At 35.1% G+C, this 27,023-nt stretch overlaps 1 protein-coding gene across 4 annotated transcripts in view; it reads right to left on the reverse strand.

Moving 5' to 3' along the window:
• Nucleotides 1-2,917: 2,917 nt before the first annotated feature.
• The window catches only part of GABPA (GA binding protein transcription factor subunit alpha), a 32,894-nt gene continuing 8,788 nt past the window's right edge, over nt 2,918-27,023 (reverse strand). For 3 of the 4 annotated variants that reach the window (XM_036106806.2, XM_036106805.2, XM_036106809.2), the window contains exons 3-10: nt 25,977-26,121; nt 22,383-22,467; nt 20,074-20,319; nt 13,309-13,503; nt 10,315-10,368; nt 9,214-9,354; nt 8,773-8,965; nt 2,918-3,991 (exon numbers count right to left, since the gene is read on the reverse strand). In XM_036106806.2, coding sequence (XP_035962699.1) covers nt 3,763-3,991; nt 8,773-8,965; nt 9,214-9,354; nt 10,315-10,368; nt 13,309-13,503; nt 20,074-20,319; nt 22,383-22,467; nt 25,977-26,121 — 1,288 coding nt within the window. In that variant the 3' untranslated portion in view covers nt 2,918-3,762. Of the gene's footprint in view, nt 3,992-4,814; nt 4,867-8,772; nt 8,966-9,213; nt 9,355-10,314; nt 10,369-13,308; nt 13,504-20,073; nt 20,320-22,382; nt 22,468-25,976; nt 26,122-27,023 lie in introns of those variants that run through there. The other variant, XM_078056119.1, reaches the window with a different exon arrangement.

A 27,023-nucleotide genomic window follows, 5' to 3' on the forward strand; every position in this document is an offset into this window, starting at 1 on the left:
TTTTAAAAGTTTATTTATTTTGAGAGAGAGAGAGAACGTGCAAGCAGGGGAGAGGGGGAGAGAATCTCAAGCAGACTCCCTGCTGAGTGCAGAGCCCGTCGAGGGGCTCGATCCCAAGACTGTTGGGAGATCATGACCTGAGCCAAAATCAAAAGTTGGATGCTCAACTGAACCACCCAGGAGCCCTCATTTATTTTCTTAAAGACTAAACTCTAACATCTAATTTTAGTTCAGTGGAATCTGTTCTTCCCAAATTGATAGTTTTTAAGTATATGGGACTCTCATGTACAATACAGCAGATGTAGACTGTCATATTTTCATCCAACCTAATACTCCAGGAATTTGAGGCTATTTTTTTATGCAGGAAAAAAACTTCCAAAAACACAGAAATATACTGTATAATAGTTTTATTTTTCTCATTTTACTATTTTTACATTTTATGCACAAATATTTTTTATCTGAGTAAAAATAGAAAATAACTGTTCCATGTAAAATTACAAAAAAAATAAAAACCACAAAGCAATACATAATTGTTATTATGACTGTATAAGTGTCTTTATTTAAAGAGTAAAAATGTATGCAAAAATCCTCCTTCCTTTTACAAAAGACTGAGAATATTTTTTTCTGGCAGCAAGTGAAGTATCACTGAAATATCAGTATTTTTACACCTCCTAGATGTGAAGACATTAAGTTAGTCACAGGTTGTTTTATAATTATGAATTTTAAAACACTTTTGTGCTATTTCAAAGATACACTAGTTCTTTTTAAAAGGCAGTAGCATAAAACGATGAACATGGAAAACAGCCGACCTCACCAAAAATATTTGGAGGCACAACCCTTTAAAGAAATATCACACTTGAGTTTCACCATTAATCGGGAGAGAAAAACAACTAAACCATTTCCCTAATGAACTGACATGGATTGATACAAAAATTAATGTGATGTGATGAGTCGATCCATATGAAGATCAACCACACATAGCAATTCTGTTTAATATGTCTGATTTTCTGATATCAACACAAATTTCCAAACTTCAGGCTAGATACATATGAAAGTTGGCTCAATGAGAACCTCATGTGGAAAAGAAGTTTTAAAACAAAAATGGACCTTTCCTTATTTCTGTACTTAGTACAAAAGATGACCAATCATTTTATCTTTCTTCCTTTAAATACACTGTAAATTCCCCTATGGAAAATTTATTCATAAAAACAGCAAAGAATGAATAGCATGAATTATATTTTCTTTTACAACGCAAGTTCTCTTCCAATAAAAGAAAAGATTCCTGGCTTTCTGAGGATCGTAACCTCAATAAGGACAATGAAAACAGTTTAATATTTAAGTTGAGAAAAAGTAACTGAAGCTTCCTGAATCAATTGGGGAAATCAGTCTCTTGACTTCACCTATGTTCTGATGCATAAAATGATGGTGACAGATGAAGAAGCAAAAGAAAAAAGAAATAGCACCTGATCCTGTATGAGAATGATCTTTGTTCAAGTTATAATGAGGAATAAAATAAAAACTGCCAAAGGAAGAAAAATGGAGAGAATGTGTTCTTGGAAAAAGGAATCTAAGGAATGCTTAAAGGAGAAACAGCAATAGTTTGACTTTGGAGATCTAAAAGAAATGTGGGTGTTCCTTGCCTTAAAATATATACATATACATACAGTTGCAACATGAAGTCTGTCACCTTTGCTAAAACATTAAAATAATCTCTTCCCCAAAGCATTTTAAATATTAAAGTCAAAAATTTTAAGCTCTTGCTAACATACCAGAAGAGTTTATTTTATTGTATTTTTTAAAACTATAAGCGACTTGTCAACTCCCCAGACTGCAAGACGGTGCAGCAAAACCTTTTTTGGTGATCTATTTGTTCTGAACGTAGAGCTTCTATATATTATTTCATATGGTTATTCTACTCAGATATTCTTGTAGTCAGTGCCCAAATTAAACTAATAGTTTGTCAGTCTATTCCATATGTGTTTATAGAAAGGTAAAAATACAAGTTACAAGTTTTACTCTTTTTAGGCATCCACTGCAGGGTCTTAAATGACTTAAGCATATAAATGAACTGATATTACACATTGCAGTCCTACGGCCCAGCACTTCAAGTTACGATTTGAGGTTACCAGAGAAGAAAACCAGAGATCCTTCCTCTCCTGCTTTTTCCTAGGATCCCTGCCTATGGTTCATTCCAGACCACTATCTGGGGCCAGTACAGAGACCGCTAGCAAGGCCTCCTTGACTTATAACCATGGCCCTTTCCTCCGGTTAGTCAGAAGCATCAACTGAGCTCTTATAAAGCTGTTTAGGGGGATGGATTTAAAGGAAATGATGAGGAAGAAGGTGCATAAAGTAATGTGTGAGAATCAACCTTCTGCCATAAGAGGATTAAAAGCTCTTTGCCAGTATCTCATGATTCGTGTATAATACCTTAAAACAAAAAAACAAAAAGAAAAAAAGCAAGCAAACAAAAAAGAAAGACATTTCTAGCCATTTCTGTTTAGTGTTAGCTGGTGTTAAGAGTTTCATATATGAGAATCATATAATTAAAACATTTTTTAAATGAGTTATTATGTTTTAATACATCTTTCCTTTTGACTACCATTATATCCTCAAATATATGTGCATAGTGGTCAACTGGACATGTACACAGATATTTATACTCACACATATATAATATTCAAAAGGAAGAAATTAAGTAAATGGGAAATTTTGTTTTGAGAGAAGACTGCCTATACCGGAGAATTTCTTTTTAAAACCACTGGCAAGTAATTTGCTCTTGTCTTGAAAGGTAAAGTACTGCTTACTGATTTAAAGTCTTCATTTCATCAGAAACACAATGACTATTATGCTTTTGCACAATACACTGGCAATATAGGACAATTTTAAAAAAGAAAGGAAGCAAGCCATACCAAACCAAACTAAACCAAACTTTTATTTTCTGGCTGAGGTATATACCTTTTCAGTTTTTTAAATCTCTGACAGGAAAAACAGAGATCATTTCAGAATTTTTGTAATAGTTGGTTTATTAGAATTAAATGCCTCTCTTAAAATAATTTAAATTCTTGGCCTGACATTATGAATAATCTATACAGAAAATCCTTAAAATTAGCTTAAGCCAGACTTCAACCTGGATCTCCTTCTGCAGCAATGTTCTTCTGCCAGTCGACTTCTTATTGTCCTTGCTTGCAAATATATAAATTATTTTAATAACTTGATACTCTCAGTTTAGTAATTTATTAATATTATAATTTTATTCGATATGAATATTTTAGCTCTGCTTGATTAGATGAAACAGGCACACATGCTTTAGCTATGAAAAATTCCATTTTCTGGTTCTATGTAAAGCAACATCTAAAGCAGCAGAGAAGGGAAACAGTTATATTTTCAAAAATAGTTAAGCCAGACTGTTTCCTGGAGATACTTCATTTATTTTTCATCCTCAGATGCTACTGGCTATTTTTGGTAGGGCTAGACATTAATACTGACCAGTTTAGCTTTCCTGACTGTTAACAAACTATCCCACAATGAACCTGACTTCGTGCTGAAGACATTGTGGTGATCCTTAACATACACGTATTCTAAAATATATGCTCAAAGTAAAAAGATCCAAATTCACAAGAGTATGAAATATTTATAAAAAAATCATGCGTCAGATTGTACAGTCTAGAAATAAAAGAAGATTCAAATTCAGTAATAAAGGAAGAGCAATACTTGCTCTAATATTTAAGAAAGACCTCGGGCTCCCAGAAGATCCTGGGCTCAGTTCTCCTTTTCCGTCTGCAGGGAAGCAGTGGCCAGGGCTACTGCTGTGACCGGCTGGGCAATCCCATGGAGCTGCATCTTTGCAAGTTTCTTCTGTTCACATTCTGTGACCAAACGGTTCAACTCTGCTGCACTGTATCCAATAAGTGTCTTCAAGTCACAGACAAACTTGTACACAAATCTCTTGCCTTGAACTTTACAAATCATGTCCCCATCATAATAATACCTTTAAAAAGAAAAACATGTTAGGACTATACAAAAAATACAGAATCTGGATTTCTTACAACAGTTCACAAATCCTTCCATAAGCAGGAGCCTAGTACTGTATTTCCCTGATAGCAATTAACATTGAAGTTATATAGAAATATTTAATGTTACTATCCAAGGAAACTTCAAAGCATTGCTTACTAAAATTTCAATGTTCAGTATTCTAAAACTCTATATACTAAATTTTCAAACCATATTTCAACAATTACGATAAAATATTGATTTAAAAATGAACATTATTAAAACAAAACAAAAAACCTTGGGAGCAGTAATAGAACCTAAGAACAAGGGCTTGGAGTCAGAATGTCAAGATTCAAAATCCAGTGTCTCAACTTTGTGATTTTGTCCACACGAAAGTCACATTTTCTCTAAGTCTTTATTCCTCGTCTATACAATGAGGATAAAAACATTACTTACCCTCATAGAATTGTTGGGAATTAAAAGGATTATCTTTGCAAAGTGCTCACTTAAGCACACAATGACTGGCACATAGCCCTCTATAAAATATAAGCTAGGTTAATAATTAAGAACCCACATAAAAGGAGAAATTTGTAATACACATATTCTATGGACTGTGGGAATGTCCACTTCTTTTCTGCATTGTACAAAAATCCCTTATGTTGTAGCCACGCCTTTGCCATCATTTAATATGTAAAGGCTCTCCTTTCAGTGAAATTCTCCAAATCTAATATGGAACCTCAAAAGTATAAGTAAAGGGCTAGAAGAAAGACAGGATACAGAAAACCAAGGAAGAGGACATCATAAAGAAACAAGGTTTCTATACCTACATAGACAAATCTGGAGAAGTCCCTCTAGAAGTCTGGTTTACTGCTGCTATGTATGGAGATGGAAACAGAGCTGGATTTAGATTTACTTTGGAAAACAGAGTTTATTTACTGTTATGTGCTGCCAATTCCAATAAAAGGAAAAAAGTCAAGTCAAGACTTTTATAGGCAGGACGACTGTTAAGCCTTGTATTTTGCTTTGTTTTTTATTGTATTATTTTTCCCCACTTCCTTGAAGCCTTTATTTTAAAACTGCACTACCCATTTGTACCAATTTGACAATAAGCAGTTATGAAAGGAACGACTATTTCCCAAAGTACCAAAATGCTGTAAACTACCACATTTGGCAGGATTTTATTATTTAAGTCATTCAACTTAATCAAAAGTCCATTAATGAAAAGGTGGATCTATATGCAAGAAATTAAGTCCCTTTTCCTTAATTTCTGAACAGTGAAAGTCTAACAGTCAATTATGTTCACTTTCTCAGTGAGAGATACAACACAGTGGACAGAGTTCTTGCGTTTCCTTTTGTGCCAATTATGTTTATACATAATTTAGATCTTAGCCCACAAACCACCAATTGCCTGTCGTCCAGTTTAAAATGAGATTGGTATTTCAATTTCTTATGAAAATTTCTACATAATATATAAGGCTGTAACAAATAGACACTTGAGAAAAAAGTAAGATAAAGGAAGAAAGTGGTTTTATATTTCAATTTTATATTTATATTTATAAAATATATTTATATTTATATATTATTCCATTTTGGTATAATCTTATGTCTCTTGGTACGAGGTGATAAAGAATACAAACACTGTTTTAATTTTACTTAGTATGTCCTTCAATCTACTAGATGCTGTCATACAACCACATATAATAGCATTCATCACATTTGTACCCTCTCTAAAACGAAGAAAGTAGAAAGGTACATGATACCTGTGTTTTCATGGATATGATTTTGCCCTTTTCTTTTTAAACTTGTATTTTTTTAGCCTTTTAAATTGTGAAATACATTTCCCTAGAATCCCTCCAAGGTCCCTCCCAATCACTACCCCTGCTTCACTCTAAAAGGTAAAAACAATCCTGTTCCATGATGGTAATTCATTGCTTGTCACCCAAACATGCATCCCTAAATGCTGTAATTTACTCTTCCTGTTTCTTGAACTTTACACTATAAATGCATTCATACAATATATACTCTCTTGGGTCTGATTCCTTTGCTGAACATTGCATTTGTGAGGTTCATCCATATCAGTGCTTGTAGCCCAGTTCATTTCCATGGACACACGGTCCACTCTTGTTTACCACAATTCATTTATTCACTGTCCTGTTGATAGGTATTTGGTTTCTGGTTTTTGGATATTATGAATAGCGCTGCTATAAGCATGTGTGCGGGCATATGCATGCAATTCTGTTTGGTAGATATTGAGAGAAACTGCTGGGTTACAGGTTACATTCCTACCAAAAGTGTAGAGGCATTCCTGGTCCTCTATATCCTCATCACCTGGTACACCGGCAAGCATCTAAATTTTAGTCATCCTGAGATATACATTGTGCCATTTTATTGTGGTTTCCAACCAAGTTTCCCTGATTACGAAAGAGGCTGTGCGCTGCGGGGAACAGTCACTGGCCATGAGGATAATCTCCAGTCCATAGTGTCTATTCATGTCTCTTGACTATTTTTTCTGTTTCTTCTATTGATTTGTAAGAGTTCTTAAGTTACTTCAGACATGACTTTTATGTCAGGTTTGTGGCTTGCCTTTCACTCTCCCGACAATGGCTTTTGTTGACCAAAAAAGTTCTTAATTAAATTTCTTAATTTTCTCCACCAGGATTAGTGCTGTCGATTCTGTCTGATGCCTTTCCTCACCTACTGACATCATGGAGGTATTTCTAGATGCTTTCCTATTTTACTTTCCATATTTAGAGCTACAAGCTACATGGAACCGATTTCTAGTATGGTATGAGGAAGGGGTCGAGTTTCACTTTTTTCCATATGGATAGTCAACTGTCCGAGCTCCATCGATTGAAAGCAGGTCTTTTCCTCATGTCTTTTCCCCACGCCATCTTTAAGTCAAATACTCTTATATCCTCAGTTCTACTTGGGCTTTCTATTGTAATCTGTGGTCTATTTGTCTCTCCTAAGCAAACGACACACTGTCTTATTGTTGTAGCTTTACAGCAAGTTTCAAGCTCTTGGAGAGCAAGTCTTCCCACTCTGTTAATCTTTGGGTATCCTAGCTACTGTGGCACTTTATATTCCCACATAAATTTTACAATCACCATGTTAAGTTCTACAAAAAAACTTTCTGCATTGAAACGTATCAATCTGAGGAGAACTGGCATCTTAACGATTAATTCTAATAATTTATCTATAATTTTGAAGGGACTTGTATATATGCAATTATATCAACTGCCAAAAATGACAGCTTTAATTTTCATTATATGGAAACGATCTTTAGATAGTTGGCAAAGTATGTGAGACTAAATAAGTGATAAACACATTGCAAATAAAGCATTTTAGGGGCACCTGGGTGGCTCAGTCAGTTTAAGTGTCTGCCTTCAGCTCAGGTCATGATCTCAGGTTCCTGGGATCGAGTCCCGCATCTGGGGGTGGGGGGTGTCTCCTGCTCAGCAGGGAGTCTGCTTCTCCCTCTCCCTTTGCCCCCACCCCCACCTCCCACTCATACTCTCTCTCATTTGCTCTCTCTCAAATAAATAAATAAAATTAAAAAAAAAAAAGAAAAGAAAGCATTTTAGTTACTTATGAGTGCTAAAGAAAACAGTTATTTTGGAAAAGAAAAATAATCATGCTAAAATATGTAACAGAACTTACATGATCATGATCCTAACAATGAATACTGATATAACCACCATTTCCATATAATTATGTAATTACATTAGGATGAAGGGAGAAAGAGTGTGTGTGTGTGTAGTGATGAGAGGTGAATCATAATCTCAGTGTGAAATTCACAATGTCCAAATGAAACATGAAGTAGCAGTAAAAGCATATTATTTAGAAACAGAGATAAATTACAGAGCTATTTCACACTATGTTCACTCTTCCAAAAAGACATTAGTTCCATATATTCATATATCCTGCTTTTTTACTTAAATGCACATATTGAATTTCCATCACTGGGGTAAGCATAATTTCTGAGAGTAATTATGTCAAAAAAATTCATACTACTTATGTTACAAATAATTTTATTCTATTTCATTTCAATCTGTGTAAAGGTTGGATATTCAGATACAGGCAGGCTGAAGGGAAAGAAATAACAGAGAAATGGGGCGACATTTTGCACCTAGTTATAAAAAACAGAAAATATCTGCATCTTTGCTAAAATTTACACTCAATTCACCTATGCAAATGACAGCATCTTTATGTTATGTAAATGACAAAAAACTCAGAGATTAAACATGTAAGTTTTAAACAGAGTAATATATGCTTTTCAACCAGATAAAAGCAAATAATCTTGGAATCATCTTAAAAAAAAATACGTGCCTCAAAATTATTACTAAAGATCTTGTAAAAAGTCATTTTTGGGGTGCCTGGGTGGCACAGTCGGTTAAGTGTCTGACTTGGTTTCAGCTTGGGTCGTGATCTCAGGATCAGGGGATCAAGCCCCCTCCCCGCCCCCCCCACCGCCCCGGCTCCACACTGAGCGCAGAGTCTGCTAAAGTTTCTCTTTCCCTTTCCCTCTGCCCCCCCACCCCACCCCCGGCATGCTCAAGCACGCACAAACTCGCTCTCTCTAAAATAAATAAATCTTTAAAAAAAAGTCACTTTTAACATAAGTGTGAAACTTTCAGCTCTTTGTTTAATGAAATAAACATCTTATGAACAAGTCTTTTAATGTTTTATAACAATGTTAAACCTAGAATAAGAAGTCATTTTTTAGAAATGCTTGATAATAAAAAGAAATAATAAACAATAATAATGATAAATGGTTACCTTAATGCACGACTGAGTTTCTCATAGTTCATTGTAGGCTTATTTTTACGTTGTCCCCATTTTTGTGCAACTAGTTCAGGCTGATTTAGCTTAAACTCGCCTTCATCACCGACCCAAGAAATGCAGTCTCGAGCATCCTTGTCAGTCAGAAGTTCTAGCAAAAACTGCCACAGTTGGATTTGACCATTGTTTCCTAAATTGACAAGAAGGACAAGCGTTGACCACAGTGCCATGGATTAATAGCAGGCAAAAGGCAACAAATAGGTTCTTCTCTGGGTCATCCCTCAACCTTGCCAAAAACAATTTTTTTTTTTTTTTTACAAATGCTATTTAAATATTGCCAGAGAAATAATCTATGTTCATATTTTCATACAGTGAAATATAACAAAATACACATGATTTGACAAATTTTATAAATACCGTAAGATAATGCAAAAATACCTGTTCTGTTCCCAGGTGAACTTCTATCTTCTCCTGAAATCCTTGGAGCTCTTTGTACTTTAGCTGCCTTTGCACTACTATTTATAACTTTAATGGTGGTTGGTGTAGCAGACTGCACTGATGCTGGAATAATTTGCACAGCTGCGAAGAAAAACGGAGGGAGTTTTTTTCCTTCTAATACAAGCAGTGAAAAAAATTACTGAAAGACATAAAATGCTATTAGTTTTACTGATGCCCCTCTAATTAGCTCAACAAAAGGGCCTCATTTAAAAAAAGCCTTAATCCACAGCAGTTTTGAACAAAATTACCAAAGAAGTTCCAAGGATAAGGTATGATGTTTGCATTATGGGTTGTGAATCTTAACTTGGGGAATAAGAGTTGGTCTTATTTTCAATTGACTTAGTGTGTATACACATTAGACAAGGAATTATAAAAACATTGGCTTTAAGAATATTTCTTCATTAAAAGTAGTTTATCAAATGTTGGGAGAAAATATGGTCAAATGAGAACTCATTCGCACTACTGGTGAGAACACCAACACCTACCACCACTTGGTGAAAAGCTGTGGTAATCCCTAGTCAGGCTGGAAGGGTGGAACCCCTGTGATAAACCAGAGAATCTCACACACATTCTTACAAATACTCATTCCATGATATTCAGAGTTTTAAAAATAACAGACAGCAGTGAAAATGAAATCACACTGTAAGTATCATCACAAGTCTCATAACTGTTACACAAAAAGCAAGTTATAAATGGATATGTACAGTTTATTATCATTTTACCCAAAAAGTTTAAACACTGGTAAAACAATGCTATAAAGTGTGGTTGCCTCATTGGTAAAAATATAAAATATGCATAGAATAATAAACATCAAATTCAGGATAGTCATTTAAAATGAGATCTACAACACGGTAAAGTTGATATATAAAGTTTTAGTTCTTACGGTGTACACAGATGTTAGTTACTATACTTTATTTCTTGGTATATCTAAAATACTTCATAAAAAGTTTAAAAACTAATTTTATTACCTTGCAGTTCTGAATTTTAAAAGAAAATTTCTTATTGACAAATGGGCCATATATTACGGGCATGAATACTCACGCTGATCAATTGTAACTATCTCATTCATCTGTTGTTCTTGGCTTGCCAACACATCTGAAGAACACACATAAAAATTTTTGTTTACATTTACCCCAGCAATGCAAACTCAAGTTAGTAAAACTCAATTCAACTGACCAACCAAATAAACTAAAAAGCAAAACATTAAATAAAACTTATTGGCACAATAACCTAAAAAATATCTGATAGTCACTTTGCAAAGAAAAGATATTTTTAAGAGAAATAACAGATGGAGAGCTCTAATTCTTTTAATGTTAAGAGCTGTTAGGAAAATGGAGTTACTTTTTATAATTTATAGTATAAAAGAGCAGTTCAGATTCCGAGTTGGATAGTACCATAACATAAATATCTATATCTAAATCTATCTGTATAAAACCATTTAAAACATGGAAATCTTCAAGATCAAATCAAAGATGAGCATGTAAACCACACTGAAATTGCTTATACAATTGTTAGATATGCATTTGTAGTCAAGATGACGGAGAGATGGTCATAACTTACTAATCTGTTCTAAGAGATTGAATAAAAGATTTGAATAAAACTGCTTTAACTTTTTTTTTTAAGATTTTATTTATTTGAAAGAGAGAGAGACAGAGAAAGTGAGTCAGGGGAGGGGCAGAGGGAGAGAGAATCTCAAGCAGACTCTGTTGAGCAGAGAGCCCCACGATCTTATGACCCTGAATCATGACCTGAGCTGAAATCAAGAGCCGGATACTTAACTGACTGAGCCATCCAGGCACCACAAGACTGCTTTAATTTTATAATGCTCCCTAAAGATAGCTAAATTTTCAATAAAATTGTAGTCGTCCTAAAAGTCACAAGTGAATGAAATAATATAACGATGGCTACAAATATAGCTCTCAACATGAGAGTTACACTGTAAAAGGTCCTAATATAACTCCTTAGAGATCCATTCTTTACTCATCTGTTGCTATCCCCTACTCAAATGCTATTCTTTATTTCTTAAATGAGAATTCCTATTTCCCATACTCTAATACTTCAGCCTATTTATTTAGTGCCTATCATAGATTAGATGCTTTTCTCTTGAAGCTGTACCCACCAGCAATCATGTGTGTACTGAGTGAGTCCTAGCCTGGGCACCGAGCACAGTTCTACTTATGGTGCCATGCCAGGATCCAGTTCCAGACACACACAGCTGGAAAGGACTGAGAAACTTTTAAAAAGAGGTCTAAACCCTACCTGTCAGATGGGGGCTTTCTTTGGGGGTTTATACAATTATATGGGACTAGCCTGAGATCTTGGTTCTGATCTTAGCACTCACTTATTGGCTGTGTGACTTTGGTAAATTATTCAACCAACTTAAGCATTAATTTCCTCATGTTTAAATGAGATATCCCCACCTACCACCTCATGAGGCTGCTATAAGGAATAAAGGAAGATGTTTTCAAAAAGCACAATGCTTGAAACATAGCTTAACTTTTCCGTAAACTGGAGATGTTACTGCTTCATCCAGATTCCTAGTTCTGAGCATTCTCCCCATATCAAGGAAATGAATAGATACACAAGATTCCTCCGCTCCCCATACTAGGAAAAGTCTCTGAATAAGCCTGAAAGATTGAGAAGCGCTAGGAGAACCAGAGACAACCACAACAAAGTGCTGCCGTGGGGGAGAGAGCAAAACCCACCAATTTTAAACTGTAGTCTAAACACTGTCTTTGTCCTAACCTTGACAGTTCCTACAAGAATACATTTCAGTAAACATGACTCACATGTTAAAAACCTGAAACAATTCAAGAGTTTTCCTTTTTTATCTGAAAAGCTGTGTAGAGAAAGAAAAAAACCCTGTGAAACCAAGGACAAACCTTTAATCAGAACATTTAAATTATTTATCTAATAAGAAAAACTGGAAATAAACCCTGTAAATGTAATGAATGCAGTAAGACTTTCAGTGTCAATATACACTTTTCCCCTCTAATATTTAAGAGATTCCATGAAAGAGAAACTATAATCAATGAAGGAAAGCCTCTTTCCAGAGCTCATTTCTTATTCAGCAGCAGAGAATGCACCCCAGATGAAAACCCTAAGCCTTCAAATACCTGCGGAAAATCCCTCTAACCAGAGCTGTTCCTTTACTGGGCACATAATAGAACCAACCCTACCAGTTACCTTTTTATCCATAACCACTACAAAAACAAAGTCAGAGTTTGTCTTATTCACACAAAGTATGTGGGTCTGGCTAGCATTTCTAGCCTGTAGAATGGTGTTAGGGAACAGGTTACTGCTACAATACTTTAACAGATAGTCACTGAAATATAAGATGGATTAAAATTCAAACAAAATAATTTAAATTTATTTGAGCTTTTTGTTGGTCAGCCAAGTAGTTTCTATTTTCTGTATATAGTCACTTAATCATAATAATAATGTCTGTGGAACCAACATGGAAACACTTACAACCAGCAGACTTCAAAACAGAGGACTGCACACTTACACTTCTCCTTTTTCTCTTAAGATCCCATTCAATTAAAAGAAATTTTAGAAGGTTTAATTCCATTAATGATGAAAAGAACAAGAGGGAAGAAATCTGTGGACAATCTTAAGTTTCCAGAAGATGAAGAGTAAATGAAAGAACTGACTGATGAAACAGAAGTCAACGACTGGAATTTATGGAGAGAGCTAAGTGTAGGTCACATCATCTTAAAAGCCTGGATTCTGATGTTCTTCAGTCTGGTTTTGGATCTTGGCTCTGCCGTTCCCTAGCCTTGTACCCTTGTGGGGCTGGCTCTCTAAGCTACGGTATCCTATCTAAAAAATAAGGAAAGTAATGATTTGTGGCATTAGCAGAGGGATTAAGTGAGATAATACATATAAAGCTCCCAGCACAGCCTTATACAATTAATAGGTGTTAATTATTATTGCTATTATCAATGATCACAATGAACAATGAAGACAAAGTTATAAAGAAATAAAGTTAAATTCAAGTTACAGTACAAATAGATAACAATTCAAATTTTATACATTTTCGAAGAAGTTCCAGATGACTCCATAGAATTTCTCCCCGAGGCACTCGCTGAAAAAAATCTTCTTGGTTGAGACTGCATAATTCTCTTCCGGAAATGTTGAGTGTGGTCAGGTCTATATCAGTCATGCTGAATTCCTTCATGACCCAAACCACCCAATGCAGGACTTGGTCTGTGGACCACTGTATAGGATCTAAAGAGAAAAATATTACCATTAGCCTAGTTCTATCTCAGATATGTATAAATTCACGGTTAATTTGTCAATACACATATACATACACACATACATATGGAGAAAAATCCAGACAGGTTTTTTTCCCAAGTAAGTGAAGTAAATAAACTCAAAAAGGTTTTTAATACTATATTTTCTCCTCAGCTCCTTTTCAAGTTCTCAATCTAAATTTTTAATGAATTCACCTGGTTTTACATCAGTTAGTCTGGAATTTTATCAAGAAAAACAATGTAAAATTGCTCTTCAATGGGTCAACTGAAAGAATAAAATTTGGGATTACTCTGGAGAGAATGGATTACGTTCTCCAAGTTTTAAACATTACTTTGTAGCAGTGTATAATTTGGTACACTGGAAAAAAAAAAAGAAAGAAAGAAAACTGTAAGGGGTTTCTGAGGAGCTAGACTTATTCTCCAAAATGTGCACAACATAATCTTTCCTCCCTTCTGCTTCTTATAAAAACCTGGTGCTCCTATATATACCCTTCAGTGGCACTTATAATACAACATGCAAATTGCATGTTTACTCATCTGTCTCTCCCTGTAATACATTAAGGTCTTAAATATAAGGACTGTGTCTTATAAACCACTGTATCTTCGGAGTTTACCACAATGCTTTATGCATAGCATAATCTGTTAAATCTATGATAAGTAAATCCAAATAGTCATTTTTCTCATCATTTTTTTACTATCTAATTGAGTTCACAAATGAAAAAGATGACCAACATGTATAAATATTTCATTGTTGTATCCCTGGCACCTAATGGAGTATTCTACCCATATAAATTTAGTAAAAACTGGCTGAATTAATTTTGGTATAGGTATTTCTGCATGGAGAAGATGATCTATCTAAATAGTACTGGTTACATGCTCCCCAAGATGCATGCTATTCAACTGGAATAAGTGGGAAAAAGACATTTAGGTACTTATTAAGAGCCAATTTATAATAAAAGATGAATCAAACAAATACAGGATTGACAGCCACAGAACTGATTTTTTATCTGATCTTTTCACAAAGAGGAGAAGGGAGAAGGATTCTAAGAAGATGGCAGCGAAGTTTTTTAATGTCTCTGAATGTACACATTAAAGAAAAAACCACTAAAAGCAAAAGACAACAAAACCCAAAATCCATGTACATTTACAATAAAACCAGGTGACAATATATCCCCATGGAAGCCAAATACACACAGGTGAAGACAAAGCAGTAACAGTCAGAGACCCTCATGGTATCAGCATCTGTTCAGAAGACAGCAAAGGGGGAAGCAACGGGAAATCTGACCCGTTCTTCATTCTGAGCACAGGAGAACTGAACACAACCAAGAAGTTTTCACTGAAAGCACAACAGGCCAAGCTCAAAGGAATAGCTCAAATAGTTTTGCCCAATCCGACAGCAGCTGAGTACAAAGGTCCATGGTAAGGTTTAAGAGGCTGGAGCAGTGCACCACCTTTGGATTTTTCAAACTGAGCCACAGATCACATCCAGGAGAGTGGAACACAATGAGAAACTGGAGGGAATAGGATCTAAATTGAGTAGCACAGGAACACCAAAGAAAAAGAGGAGGTCCAGATGAAAGTGGAGTAAGGGAACAGACAGGAACTGAGAAAGCCAGGGGCTATGTTTTTTTTTAAGTTTTATTTATTTAAGAATCTCTACACCCACCATGGGGCTTGAACTCACGACCCCGAGATCAAGAGTCACGGGCTCTTCTGACTGAGCCAGGCAGGTGCCTCTACTGGCTCTGTTTTTAATACTATTTGAAAATAACAGAGGAAAGAGTTACAGAAAGTTAGAAAAGCTATCCTGAACCACACTTCCCTTTAAAAGATCAAGTAACCTCATTTTACATAAACATGAACCAAAAAAAAGTGTCATGATCAAAAAAGTTGGGGCAAATGCGAACAGTCTGATTTGTTTTCTTAAATAGTATCAGGACTTCTGGGGTAACATAACTAATTGTCTGTGCATATTCTCCCTGCTTATTTCTCTACGACCCTAGTAAAATGATACTGAAGGAATTTTTAAAGGAAGTAAACTCAAAGGAACATGAGTGAAAATGATAAACGGATGGAAGATTTTCGACTAATTTTTGAAGACAGCAGAGTGAAAATCAAGTGAAGTAGAAGCTATGACCTAAAATATCTATCAAGGAGGATTCAGTAAGAAGTAACCGTTTCCTGACTGCAGAACCCCCTTATTGACTCACATCAATATTGGTTCCAGGTAGCAGGAGAGGTGTAAGTGGAAAATGAGGGACTAATTTAAAGTGTATGGTGTGGTTAGAACCTCCAGGGCCTCTCCTTCATTCTCAGGAGCCAACTGAACAGAAGCATCCCCACACACATGTCCATATCCCCCCGCCCCCTTCCACATCCCTACATCCCGGAACTTTTGGGACAGACATGAAATGGATACTGATCCCAGGACTAAAAGTCTACAAACTGAAGAGTGAGACCCTTTGCACTTCCCTTTCCACTTCTAGAATGCAGCATTCACATACATGGCAACCCTAAATCCTCAGACCAACCTTCTACTCCTGTCAGGTGTTTGGCCAATTCTCCAGATTTGTAGTCTCCCCCACCAAAAAAAAAAAAAAACAAAAAAAAACCCCACAAACAACCAAAAAACAAAAAACACCCCCCAAACCAAAAATAAAAACAACTTTTATTTCCTAGGTGCCCTTTCTAAGGAAACCTGTAAGGAAAAATGAGAGAATAATGAGTAAATGTGAGAATAAAACTAGGAAAAAGGAAAATATAAGATCCTGGAAAATGGATCCAGCACTGGAGGAAAGTCAAGGATGTCCGAGGATGACAGACAGCGCTGTGGCAGATTACAAACCAATCTAGAAATACTTGAGAATTTGGGAAAAATTACAGAGTGATGGAAATGGGAGAAAGTCAGTCTTGGTATATACAGAAATCCACAAACTAAAAATTAAGTCAACTTGGAACTTCAGGAAAACCAGAAGCTGTAAAAATGCAGTCACGGTTATATGAAAAATTCTCACAATACACACAAATAACTAATGACTTAAAAGCTACGTAAGAATATTCACAAAATGGGGAAAGATAAGGTTTTATTTGCTTTGCAGGGGAAAACAATATAAGAGAACTAAACGTCATCTACCGTAACAAGAAGTTAATAATGATTAAAAGCAGTAAAGTGGAAAGTGGTTGCAAGTGGGGAGTAGGACTAAAGAAAGGAAAACTGTTTTTCTAAGACTGACTTTCTTTAAACCAGACTTGACAGATACACAATGAGAGCTTCCCTGTGAGACTGGGGGACAGCTATGGAACTGGAGAGCTAGTTATATTCAAATCAACTCTCTCTGTAATACTTTATTTTTGTGTGAATATATACTATTTTAAAATGTGAATATCTAACAATTCTGGGAGCCAAAAACACGAGTATTTATCTTTCTTTTTTATTATTCAAACAACTGGAAGAAAAAATAAAAATAAAAAAGCAGACTTCCCCACCTCCCCCACTCAAGCGCCGGAGGGCATGGCCTATCTTTCTTATGTGCCATTGAAAGTCCAGCGTTTAACATGATGCCTGGCATAGGTAGTTCACTAAACCGTTAAACTGCTACAATATGCAACTCGCATTACAATTGATATCCTGGGAGGGGAAAGTAAAATCAACCTTAAAATAAGAGCAACTGTTTTACAGGTAACACATTGCCCTCTTTTGAAACTCAGTAGCAATTCTGTCAGTAGTGTGGTTGAACTTGGGTATATTTACAATTTTTTTTTCAACACTGGAAATAAATTTAGTTCTGTCCTTTTTCTTAAAATATCTGTGAAATTTTGGACTAAAAATTAAAAAATTAAAAAAAAATTAAAAAGCAGAGCCATCTTTTCAACATTGTTTAATAAAGGACAAGAATGAATATTGACTTTAATTTTACTTTTAGTCAGTTTTAACATTCCCATTTGACCAGACTTCTAACTACTCTGAATTCACTGAGTTTCATCTGTAGTTTTTAAATGTGAAATAGTAAAAAAAATCAATCAATCAGCAGGAAAAAGAATGAGAGTCCTGGAAAAATATAAAAGTGAAGGGACTGTATATATATGAAGAGGTGGCTCTAAGCTCCTGTCAAGATACAAAGTTGATATGCGTAAAATGAACTTTAGGGAACTGTCCAGTGTGAATCAATATTTCAAAGAGATTTAAAGTAGCTATGACCAGCTAACCATATTTCAATTTTGCAGAGAATTAAGCAATTTCAAAATGACTACCCTTAGGTACAGACACAGAAACCTGAAATGATAGTTTCCTAAGAAAACAGTAATCAAATTTCTAAAACTTCCCAGTTGCTAACAATTTCATGACAGAAAAAAAGAAAATCAATGATTTAAAAAGTCTTCCTGTACCTAAATAAACCCCAAGTGTTTTAAAAGAGCTTTATTCTAAGTAAATGATATCCCTGGTAGCTACTCTTGAGTCAGAGTTTATTTATAATCTTGCTCTCTACAATTCAGTATTATATACTACTCTCCATAAAAAATCCTATTACTGAAGGGTTCTTGTTGAAAGTCTAGTAAACTATGTAAAATATTATTTCAAATGTTTTTACGCTCTCTTCTTTCCTTCTCAGCATTTCCCCTCTCAAAGGTGACTTCAAACTCACTAACAATAAGATCAAGCATGACATCTATGCTAGCTTTTACAAGTCAAAAATAAGTAACAATATTGTCAACCACATACCTGAGGAATGGCTCTATCTGATCCTTCGAACTGGGCTTACCTTCTTAGGCTCCAATTAAAAGCCCCTCTCCTGGCTTCCTTCATCTATCCTTCTCCTGCTCGTGCCACACCATTTTATCTACAAATACTCAGGTTACTAACATCTCATGAAGCTTCAATAATATTTATCCCCCAACACTCTTCCCATTTGCCCCCCAAAGGTTAATATTGTTTTCTCTACTTCTATAATGTCTATTTTTTCCTATAATTAGGCTTTGTCTTACAGTTACTTTTTTTCTAACTCTACCAAGGAGCCTCTGATCACTGAATTTAATAGATACTACTCAGTTGGCATTTTTTTTTTTACTTTGTCAGCAATGTGGCCACTCTTGTCCATCTAAAACTCTTTTTTCTTATTTTCCTTCTATCTCTTCAGCTATTCCACGTCTCCATTCCTTTTCCTCAACCTGAAATGCCGACAAGGTCCAGCCTTTAACGTTGTGTTCTTTTCCATTTTCTCTCTCTCCATCAGAGACTGTATATACTTGTACAGCTTCAATACAAACTCAACACAGCTAAGTCCCAGAAAACATCTTTATCTCCAGCCCAAATCTTGTGTACCTGAAAAAACTTTCTGGCTACCTTCAGCTGAAATATGTACTATCACTTCAAAATGAAGTACTACCAACATTTTCCCTTGAAAAATCTTTCCAATACCAGACTTCCCCACCTCCCCCACTTAAGCGCTGGAGGGCATGGCCTATCTTTCTTATGTGCCATTGAAAGTCCAGCGTTTAACATTGATGCCTGGCATAGGTAGTTCACTAAATATGTAATGAAGATGTAACCAGGTCTCATTAGTATGATCATTGCCCTAGTCACCCAAGCTTGAGAAGTTCCATCAGTACTCGAATCTCTCCTCTCTCTCACACAATCCATCAGTCAGTTGCTCAGCCCCATCGCTGGTTTCATTCAACTCTTCCCACATAAATTATCATAAAGTCTAGGCTAACCTAGACATTATCACCTAGTCACAGCTCAACTATAACATGCTCCTGTTTTCCCTTCATTCAGTCTCTACCTGCTCCAACGTATGTCATAAACTGCTGCCATATTCATCTCCCATGGTCATGTCCATCAATCAAAAGCAGTTCTATAATACTAGAGAGTAACTCCACCAAATCTTCTTGCTACTCCTGCACACTCACTCCCGTGTCTAACTTTTGCACATACATTTCCTAAATGGACTGTCCTCTGCTCAATAGTTTGTCTATAATAATAAACCTTTTCCCAATGTTCCCCAGGCCACTGCATTCCCTTTGAGATTTTTTTTTTTAAGATTTATTTATTTTAGTGGGGGAGGGGGAGAGGAAGAGGGAGAGCAGCAGACTCCACGCTGAGGCATGGAGCCCAACTTGGGGCTTGATCCCAGGACCCTGAGATCATGACCTGAGCAAAGGTCAAAAGTCGGATGCTCAACTGACTGAGCCACCCAGGTGCCCCGATCTCTTTGAGATCCTAATAGCATATTCCCTTTATATAAGTTACTGACAGCTTAAAAACATGCTACTTTTAATGGTAATTCTCTCTTTTCATTTATTTCCCTCTTCAACTCCACTATGAACACCCTAAAGACAGAATTTTTTTTTTTTTTAATTTCTTTGTATTCCTAGCACCTGGGACAGTATTTGTCCAAAGGGGATAAAAAGAGAGATACAGAAAATCAACATTCTTCCTAAAAATTTTTCATTTAAAATAGATTATAACTTACTCACCCTAGTGTCTTCTATGTCAAGTTTAATTCTTATTGTTCTACTAACATGTAATTAAGTATTTTATTACCATAAGGTATCCCAAGGCGTTCCTGCTCTTTCCTATAACCTTCCAGAGCGGCAGCCCATCTTGTCACTTGCTCTGAGGTTTCGTCTGAAATAGTTGTAATGTGTTTTGTGCCATCAAGAGTTATTACTTGAGCCTCCTCAACAAGATGTGCTTCTGCTTCAGCATGATGGGCATCTGGATCAATGACTACTTCAACTGTTTCCGCAGGTTTAACAATTTCAAGGATGTTTAGCTTAGGTTCAATTCCTTAAGAGTGGAAAAAAAAAAAAGTAAATTTAAATGAAAACACAAAAGTCACTAAAAAATAAAATTTAGCTTAGTTTATATGTTCTCAAATGGTAGAGCAAATGCTCTCTTTTAGACACAAATACAATTATTCACTAGAACTTCAGTAGATAACAGTATTGTATTAATATTAATTCCCTGATTTTGATAACTGTAATGTCATATAAAAGAATTCCTTGTTTTTAGAAAACACATACACTGATGCATTTAGGGATAGAAGGAAATCATGTCTGCAACTTATTCTTCAACTGGGCAAAAAAAAAAAAATAATGTGGGGACGGGTGGATGGAGAATAAAGCAAATGTAATAAAAGTTAACATTTGGAGAATCTGAGTAAAGGACATCCAGGAGTTCTCTTACTACTCTTGCAACTTCTCTGTAAGTCTAAAAGGATATAAAAACACCACCACCACCACCACCACCACCACCACACACAGCTACATATAAACATTTATCAGAAAAAAAGTACCAATATGGATTAGAAAATTAACACTAGACTAAGGAAAGTATAAATGAGTAGCTACCCACCTGCAGAATTTTTAAAAGTCCTTCTAAGCAAATTAAAATTATTTACTGATTGCTTTTCTTTTCAAAGGTCAAAGTACATGTTTAAAAATGAATAGGCACTGAGTTTGTAAAATTAAGTTCACATTATTAACTTCTGATTTCCATTTTCAGTTGAATGAAAAAAAAAAAACCAAAATTCTTAAGATATTCAAAACAAATAAACTAGTATTTTATTACTAAAATACTAGTTTACATAATACAATACATAAAACCATCTCAGATACTTCTGTTACAATGACAGCTCTAAAAAACCATCATCATTACTTAACAGCCACTGTTCGGTCATTGATTCTGTTACAATCTGCATCAAATTTAATCAAAGTGTATCTGAAAGATTAAAACTCAACTTCAATCCTCCCTGAAAACCAACTCTGTAATAAAATGTACTGCTATCATTCATTATATGGTATAAAGATAAGTCCCTTTTTCAAATATGCATGAGAAAAATAACTAACTTTAAAAAATTTTTTCTCTAAGATTTATTCCCTAACCCTCCACTCAGATTTCAACAAGTCAGCTCTTCCCAAATCCACTTACACTGAGAGGTGACTAGGCTTTTAAAGATAAAACAAAGAATTTCTTTCTTATTGTCAATGATAGTACTGGGGAAATTGTAGATCGGAAGGGGATAACTACCATTTTTATAGTTTGAGAGAAGTATGATTTGTGAAATGCAACTGTAAGCAATATAATATGTTCAAACATTAAAATTAGTGTAAAACTCTGGTCAGAACACCTAACAAGCCACAAAAACTAAAATTCAACCTACCAAATATGGTTTCCTAATTTTCTAACTTTTGTACTTACACAGGATTAGTAAAATACTGTGATGGATATGGCTGACTGAGTCACTCAACATCTTTTGCAAATTCCTCTCTCTGTGCTAAACTGTAGGGAATAGATTTCCTTGTGGCGAGGGTTCCAGTTGGGATTCTGGCTCTAGAATCACTGGCATAAGCCTTCTATCTGGAAACAAGTTAAGAAAGGACAAGTAGGCACATGGAACCCATTTTTTGGCTAGTGTGATCACTGCGAAGGCAGAGGGGTTCTAAGTTGACAGCTATAATGGTGGCTTTCAGATCTGGCATTTTCCAGATCATGGCAGGGCAACAGCTTCCTTGGCAATCCAGTTCTGCAGTGTGGCTAAGGCATTCTGAGAAAGTCAACCAGAACCTGCTCTTCCAGCTCTTTCTACCTTACAATATATCCTTCCCTGAAAAAACTAGTTAGAATATGTTATACTTAAAAAAAAAAAGAAAGAAAAAAAAGAATACGTTATACTACCTGCTTCACCCTGACAGATATAATTATTAAACCAAAAGCATGAGTGTTTGGCTACAACATCACATTAAGTAATTTAGACAACCACCTAAAACACCCTGACCTTGTAAAACTGAGTTCTCCCGTATTTTAAAAAACATGAGCTAAACTTTTAAGTAACTATAAAAGTTGCTTACCTTGGTAAGAAATTACCTGTACACTAAGTTGTACAGTTCCATCTGTTTTTACTCCTTGGTCAAATAAACTTCGTTCTGGATCCAGCTAAACATGAGAAAATGATTAAGATTACTTTGGTTTAGTCATCAGGTTTAATACAAATGGATGTACCAAACAAGACTTAATTACTGAGGCATACTAATGAAATTATAAGAACACATCTAATTATCCAAGTTGTCATATCTTATAATTCTTTGCCAAAACTAAACATATTTTAACCACTGTGGTAGTAACTAAGGACAACATAAATTAACCAGATTTATTTGAGGTGGTGGTTTTCTCTAGCTCTGGAGTCTAGGATTTTAAATAATGCCAAAAGGCAACTGTTTATTCTATAAATCTATTTTAAGCAGAAGATAATGCAATTTATCTGTCATGAATAAGCAAGGGTGTTTAATTAGTGGGGAGATTTATATAAATCTATTAACATAATTTTTGCCATGTCCCCCTTATAACCTAACCATGCCACACATTTAAGATCAAGGTTAACTCTAAATCTCTTGTAATGAAGTTAAAAAAGTTAAAGGACTTATGACCTTACTACTTAACCTAGCTTTGATATCTTCAATCATAATCCTCTATCTTTTCAGTATGTTTTTTTTTTTTTTAGTATCAGTGTTTTTATCCTCCATATCTCCCTTACAGTGAATGCATTTCACACAACAGCAACCTGATGACACTTTTAGACATTGTCTGTCACCATTTTAAAAGTAGACTTGCATTGCAATTATCTTGAATAATGTATATATCTGCGTCTGCATTTCACGCAGCGGGAGGTACAAAGCTCCACCCACTCCCATTCCCAAGAATTCAGTCAATATTGTAAGCATGGTACAAACATGTTTTCTAATATTAAAAATGTCATATAAAACCTAAAATCTTAGGGGCGCCTAGGTGGCTCACAGTTGTTAAGCGTCTGCCTTCAGCTCAGGTCATGATCCCAGGGTCCTGGGATCGAGCCCCACATTGGGCTCCCTGCTCACTGGGAAGCCTGCTTCTCCCTCTCCCACTCCCCCTGCTTGTGTTCCCTCTCTCGCTTTGTCTCTGTCAAATAAATAAAATCTTTAAAAAAAAACAACCAAAAAAAAAAAAAACCTACATCTTAAATGACTTTAGGTTTAACAACAGGGATAAGACAAACTGTATAACCATGCAGAAAGATAGGTCAAACATGGTAGTTTTACTACTTAAAAGAAGTAGGCCTGATGCTTTGTTACAAACTCTCCTAATATCAAGATTTCTCCTCTCTGTAACAGACACTGGTATGATCTACTTGAAGCTACAGCATGTGGAACTCTGGAAGTGAACTCTCAGGTAGTACTGAATATACCAGCTAGTTCACATACTCCTCAAATTAGCACAACCCCGCTACTTTCCATCGGCTTTCAAGTCAGCACTCATATGAAAATACAAAAGCATCACCACAAGCAGCAAGCATTCTGACTCCAAGTGCATGTGGTTAATTGACGTGAAGAAGAGAAGTTGTTAATCTCACATTCTTTTTGAGGAGAGGGAGACAGGGAAGACCGCAAAATGCTTTACATCCTAGGCTAGCTTGGAATTCTGTGATACAACGAGCTATGCTATTTCTATTTATTCCACTAATATTTACTGAGAACTTATGATGCGTTGGGTACTTCGCAAGTAATATTTTCATTTTGGGTAGATCAGGTATGCTAAGAAAAGCAACAAATGTTAGAGCTGAAAGGCAAGTAAGAGATCAAGTCCAGATCTCTCTTCACTTTACATGTGAGAAAGTCAGGTGAAGCCTCAGTGATGCCGAGTTGACTTTCTTAGAAGTCTGCCTCGAACAACTGAAGAAAGAGTTTTGAAGTCACACAGGCCTGGGTTCAAATTCCAATGTACCTCTTTGTACCTGTGCATTGGGCAAATTATTTATCTATAAATCTCAGTTCTACATCTGCAGAATGTAATTAAGAATATGCTGATTTCAAAGACTAATGTGAATATTAAATGACATAATGTAGCAGTGTTCTGCAAATATTCTTTCGTTCAAGGTAAACTGCCCCTACAGCTCCGGTTCACCAATTTGTCATGGCTGCCTTAGATACCAATCTACAGAAGTTATTTCTCTAACTCCATGTTTTTGGAACATTTGAGTTATTTTCAGTTTCTGCACAACCATGCAATGAACATCTCAGATGTACAACTTTGCTCACCTAGGTGACGATTTCTCTCAGAACAATTTATTGAGGTGAACTACTAGATATTTCACATTTAAAATTAATAGACACTAAATACCAGATTACCTTCCAAAAAGATTGTGCTAATTTATTCTCTCCCTGAGAGAAGAAAAATTTTAAATCATAAAATTATTAATAATATTAGACCCACATACATTATTTAATTTTAGAAGAACAATATCCTCGCCTCCCCCCACCCCCCAACATTTACTAGATTTACTGAAAGGAAAAGATAAAAATATGGTTGAGTGGAAACTGAAAGGCACAAATTTCATCAAAACATTTCAACTTATTCTACATCAAAATCTTATTTAAAAATAATACATATATGATGATTTTAATTTTTAAAAAACTAAGGCAAAAATCCTGTAACATATGGAATAGCTATATCACAAGGCAGGCAAAGGGGAGAAGTAAAGAGCATGAAAACCAAACAATCCAAAAGAAGACACAATATGTATTTGTATAAGTTAGGATAAAAAACAGTATAAACTCTAGTACTTACTCATATGTTCAAGGAAGGTCTAGAGAAATTCTTTGAGCAATTCTATCTAAGCTACTTTTTATACATGAAAATACTACCTTTCTTGAAAGAATACTATAAAACATGACTATGAATATGTTGTAAACATAGTATATTATTAAAATACTACCACAGGTAAAATCCTATTGCAATAAACTCCAAGAAATGTATACACTGGTGTTTAAGTTCTTATCCAAAATTCACTGGTGCACAATGAAGCTAAAAGCTAGTTAGGAATGAAGTGTGAGGAGGACACACTTCCAAGTTCCAAAGTCAATGTGCTTCTCACTACTTTATGTTTAGGCTCTGATTCACATTTATTTAAACTTATTTCGTATTTGTCAAAGTAAAAAGCAAATGTTTAATTTAGTACTCAAGATTTTTTTTCTAAGTAGGCTACACACCCAGTGTGGAGCCTGATGCAGGGCTTGAACTCATGACCCTGAGATCAAGACCTGAGCTGAGATCAAGAGTCGGACGCTTAACCCACTGAGCCACCCAGCTGCCGCTAGTACTCAATCTTTTAGATACAATTTTAAATGGAGGGAATTTTGCTGAAAGAACTTTTATTTTTAAATGCTTAAATTTTGTAATACAGGTCAAATTTAGTTATAAAGACTACAGCTATAGAGATAAAAGGCTAACAAAAAAATATTTCTGGGTGCCTGGCTGGCTCAGCTGGTCGAGCATGTGACTCTTGCCCTGGGGGTTGTAAGTTCCAGCCCCACGTCAGGTGTAGAGATTACTTAAAAATAAAATCTTAAAAAAAAAAAATTCCAATGCAGACTTAAATGCTGAAATATAAATCTCAAAAGAAAAAAAATTACCTGGATATCTTGCAGGCAAATTTCATGAGCATCCAAAGAACACTGTAGTCTTGGTTCTAGTAGTTTCTTTAAATTGCCTATTGGCTCATTGATGTCTATAGCCTGGCTTACACATTCAGCTGGGGTGTAGGCTTGTTCTACAATACTAATAAAGTTAAAGGATATAATGGTTAACAAATATTTCTACCCTGGATATTAAAGTCTGGTTTTCGAAACTCATTTCTGCATAGACACTATTCATAGTGGTAGGCTTATCACCCACTAGTGTTGCCAAACTGAATACTAAATTGCAGAGAAATGCTAGCATGAAATTTAAAGCACCCCTGCAAATGAATCTCCTTATATATATATATATGTAGCTAAGTGTATATATATACATATAAATATTGCATATACAATATTTACAGAGAAATAAAAATATTACATTTTCAACTTACTTTGAAAAATTTTAGAATGGAAAATAAAAGTCCCCTCAAAATTTGTATGCCATTTCTACTAGTCAATTTCCTTTCCCAACATAAATAAATGTACATAATAAGGCATGAAAATATAAGTTATATAAAATACTTTCCATTTAATTTAATATGAGATCTACTGGTTATAATCAGTATAATTCCACATTAAAAAAAATACATTCCTGCTTTAAAACTCTGAAGTTCTTTTATATTGTTATTTCATACTTTGAATTCTATGAAATCATGAGTGCCTTGAGGGTAAAATCTTTGGCAAATAATTCTTTTTTTCAAATCCTTATATGAAGTCAAAGAGAAAACAGACATCAAATAACATCTATAAATCGGTGAATATGGAATTCAATTAAGTTTCACACGTTTACTTTTAATATGATTTAATTCTCATTTGTAGTTGTCAAAGACAGCATCATGTATTTAAAAATTTGTCAAGTTCCATTTTCACATAAATTCCAAGTATAATGCGATATATGCATCATATTCAATAAATGTATATAGCCTAAATTTCTTCTAATACTTTAAAAGTTTATAGTAGACCATTCATTAAAACAAAGATTATTTTTAAATGATAGTAAAC

This window comes from Halichoerus grypus, chromosome 1 (assembly GCF_964656455.1).
Source record: "Halichoerus grypus chromosome 1, mHalGry1.hap1.1, whole genome shotgun sequence".
Classification (NCBI taxonomy): domain Eukaryota; kingdom Metazoa; phylum Chordata; class Mammalia; order Carnivora; family Phocidae; genus Halichoerus; species Halichoerus grypus.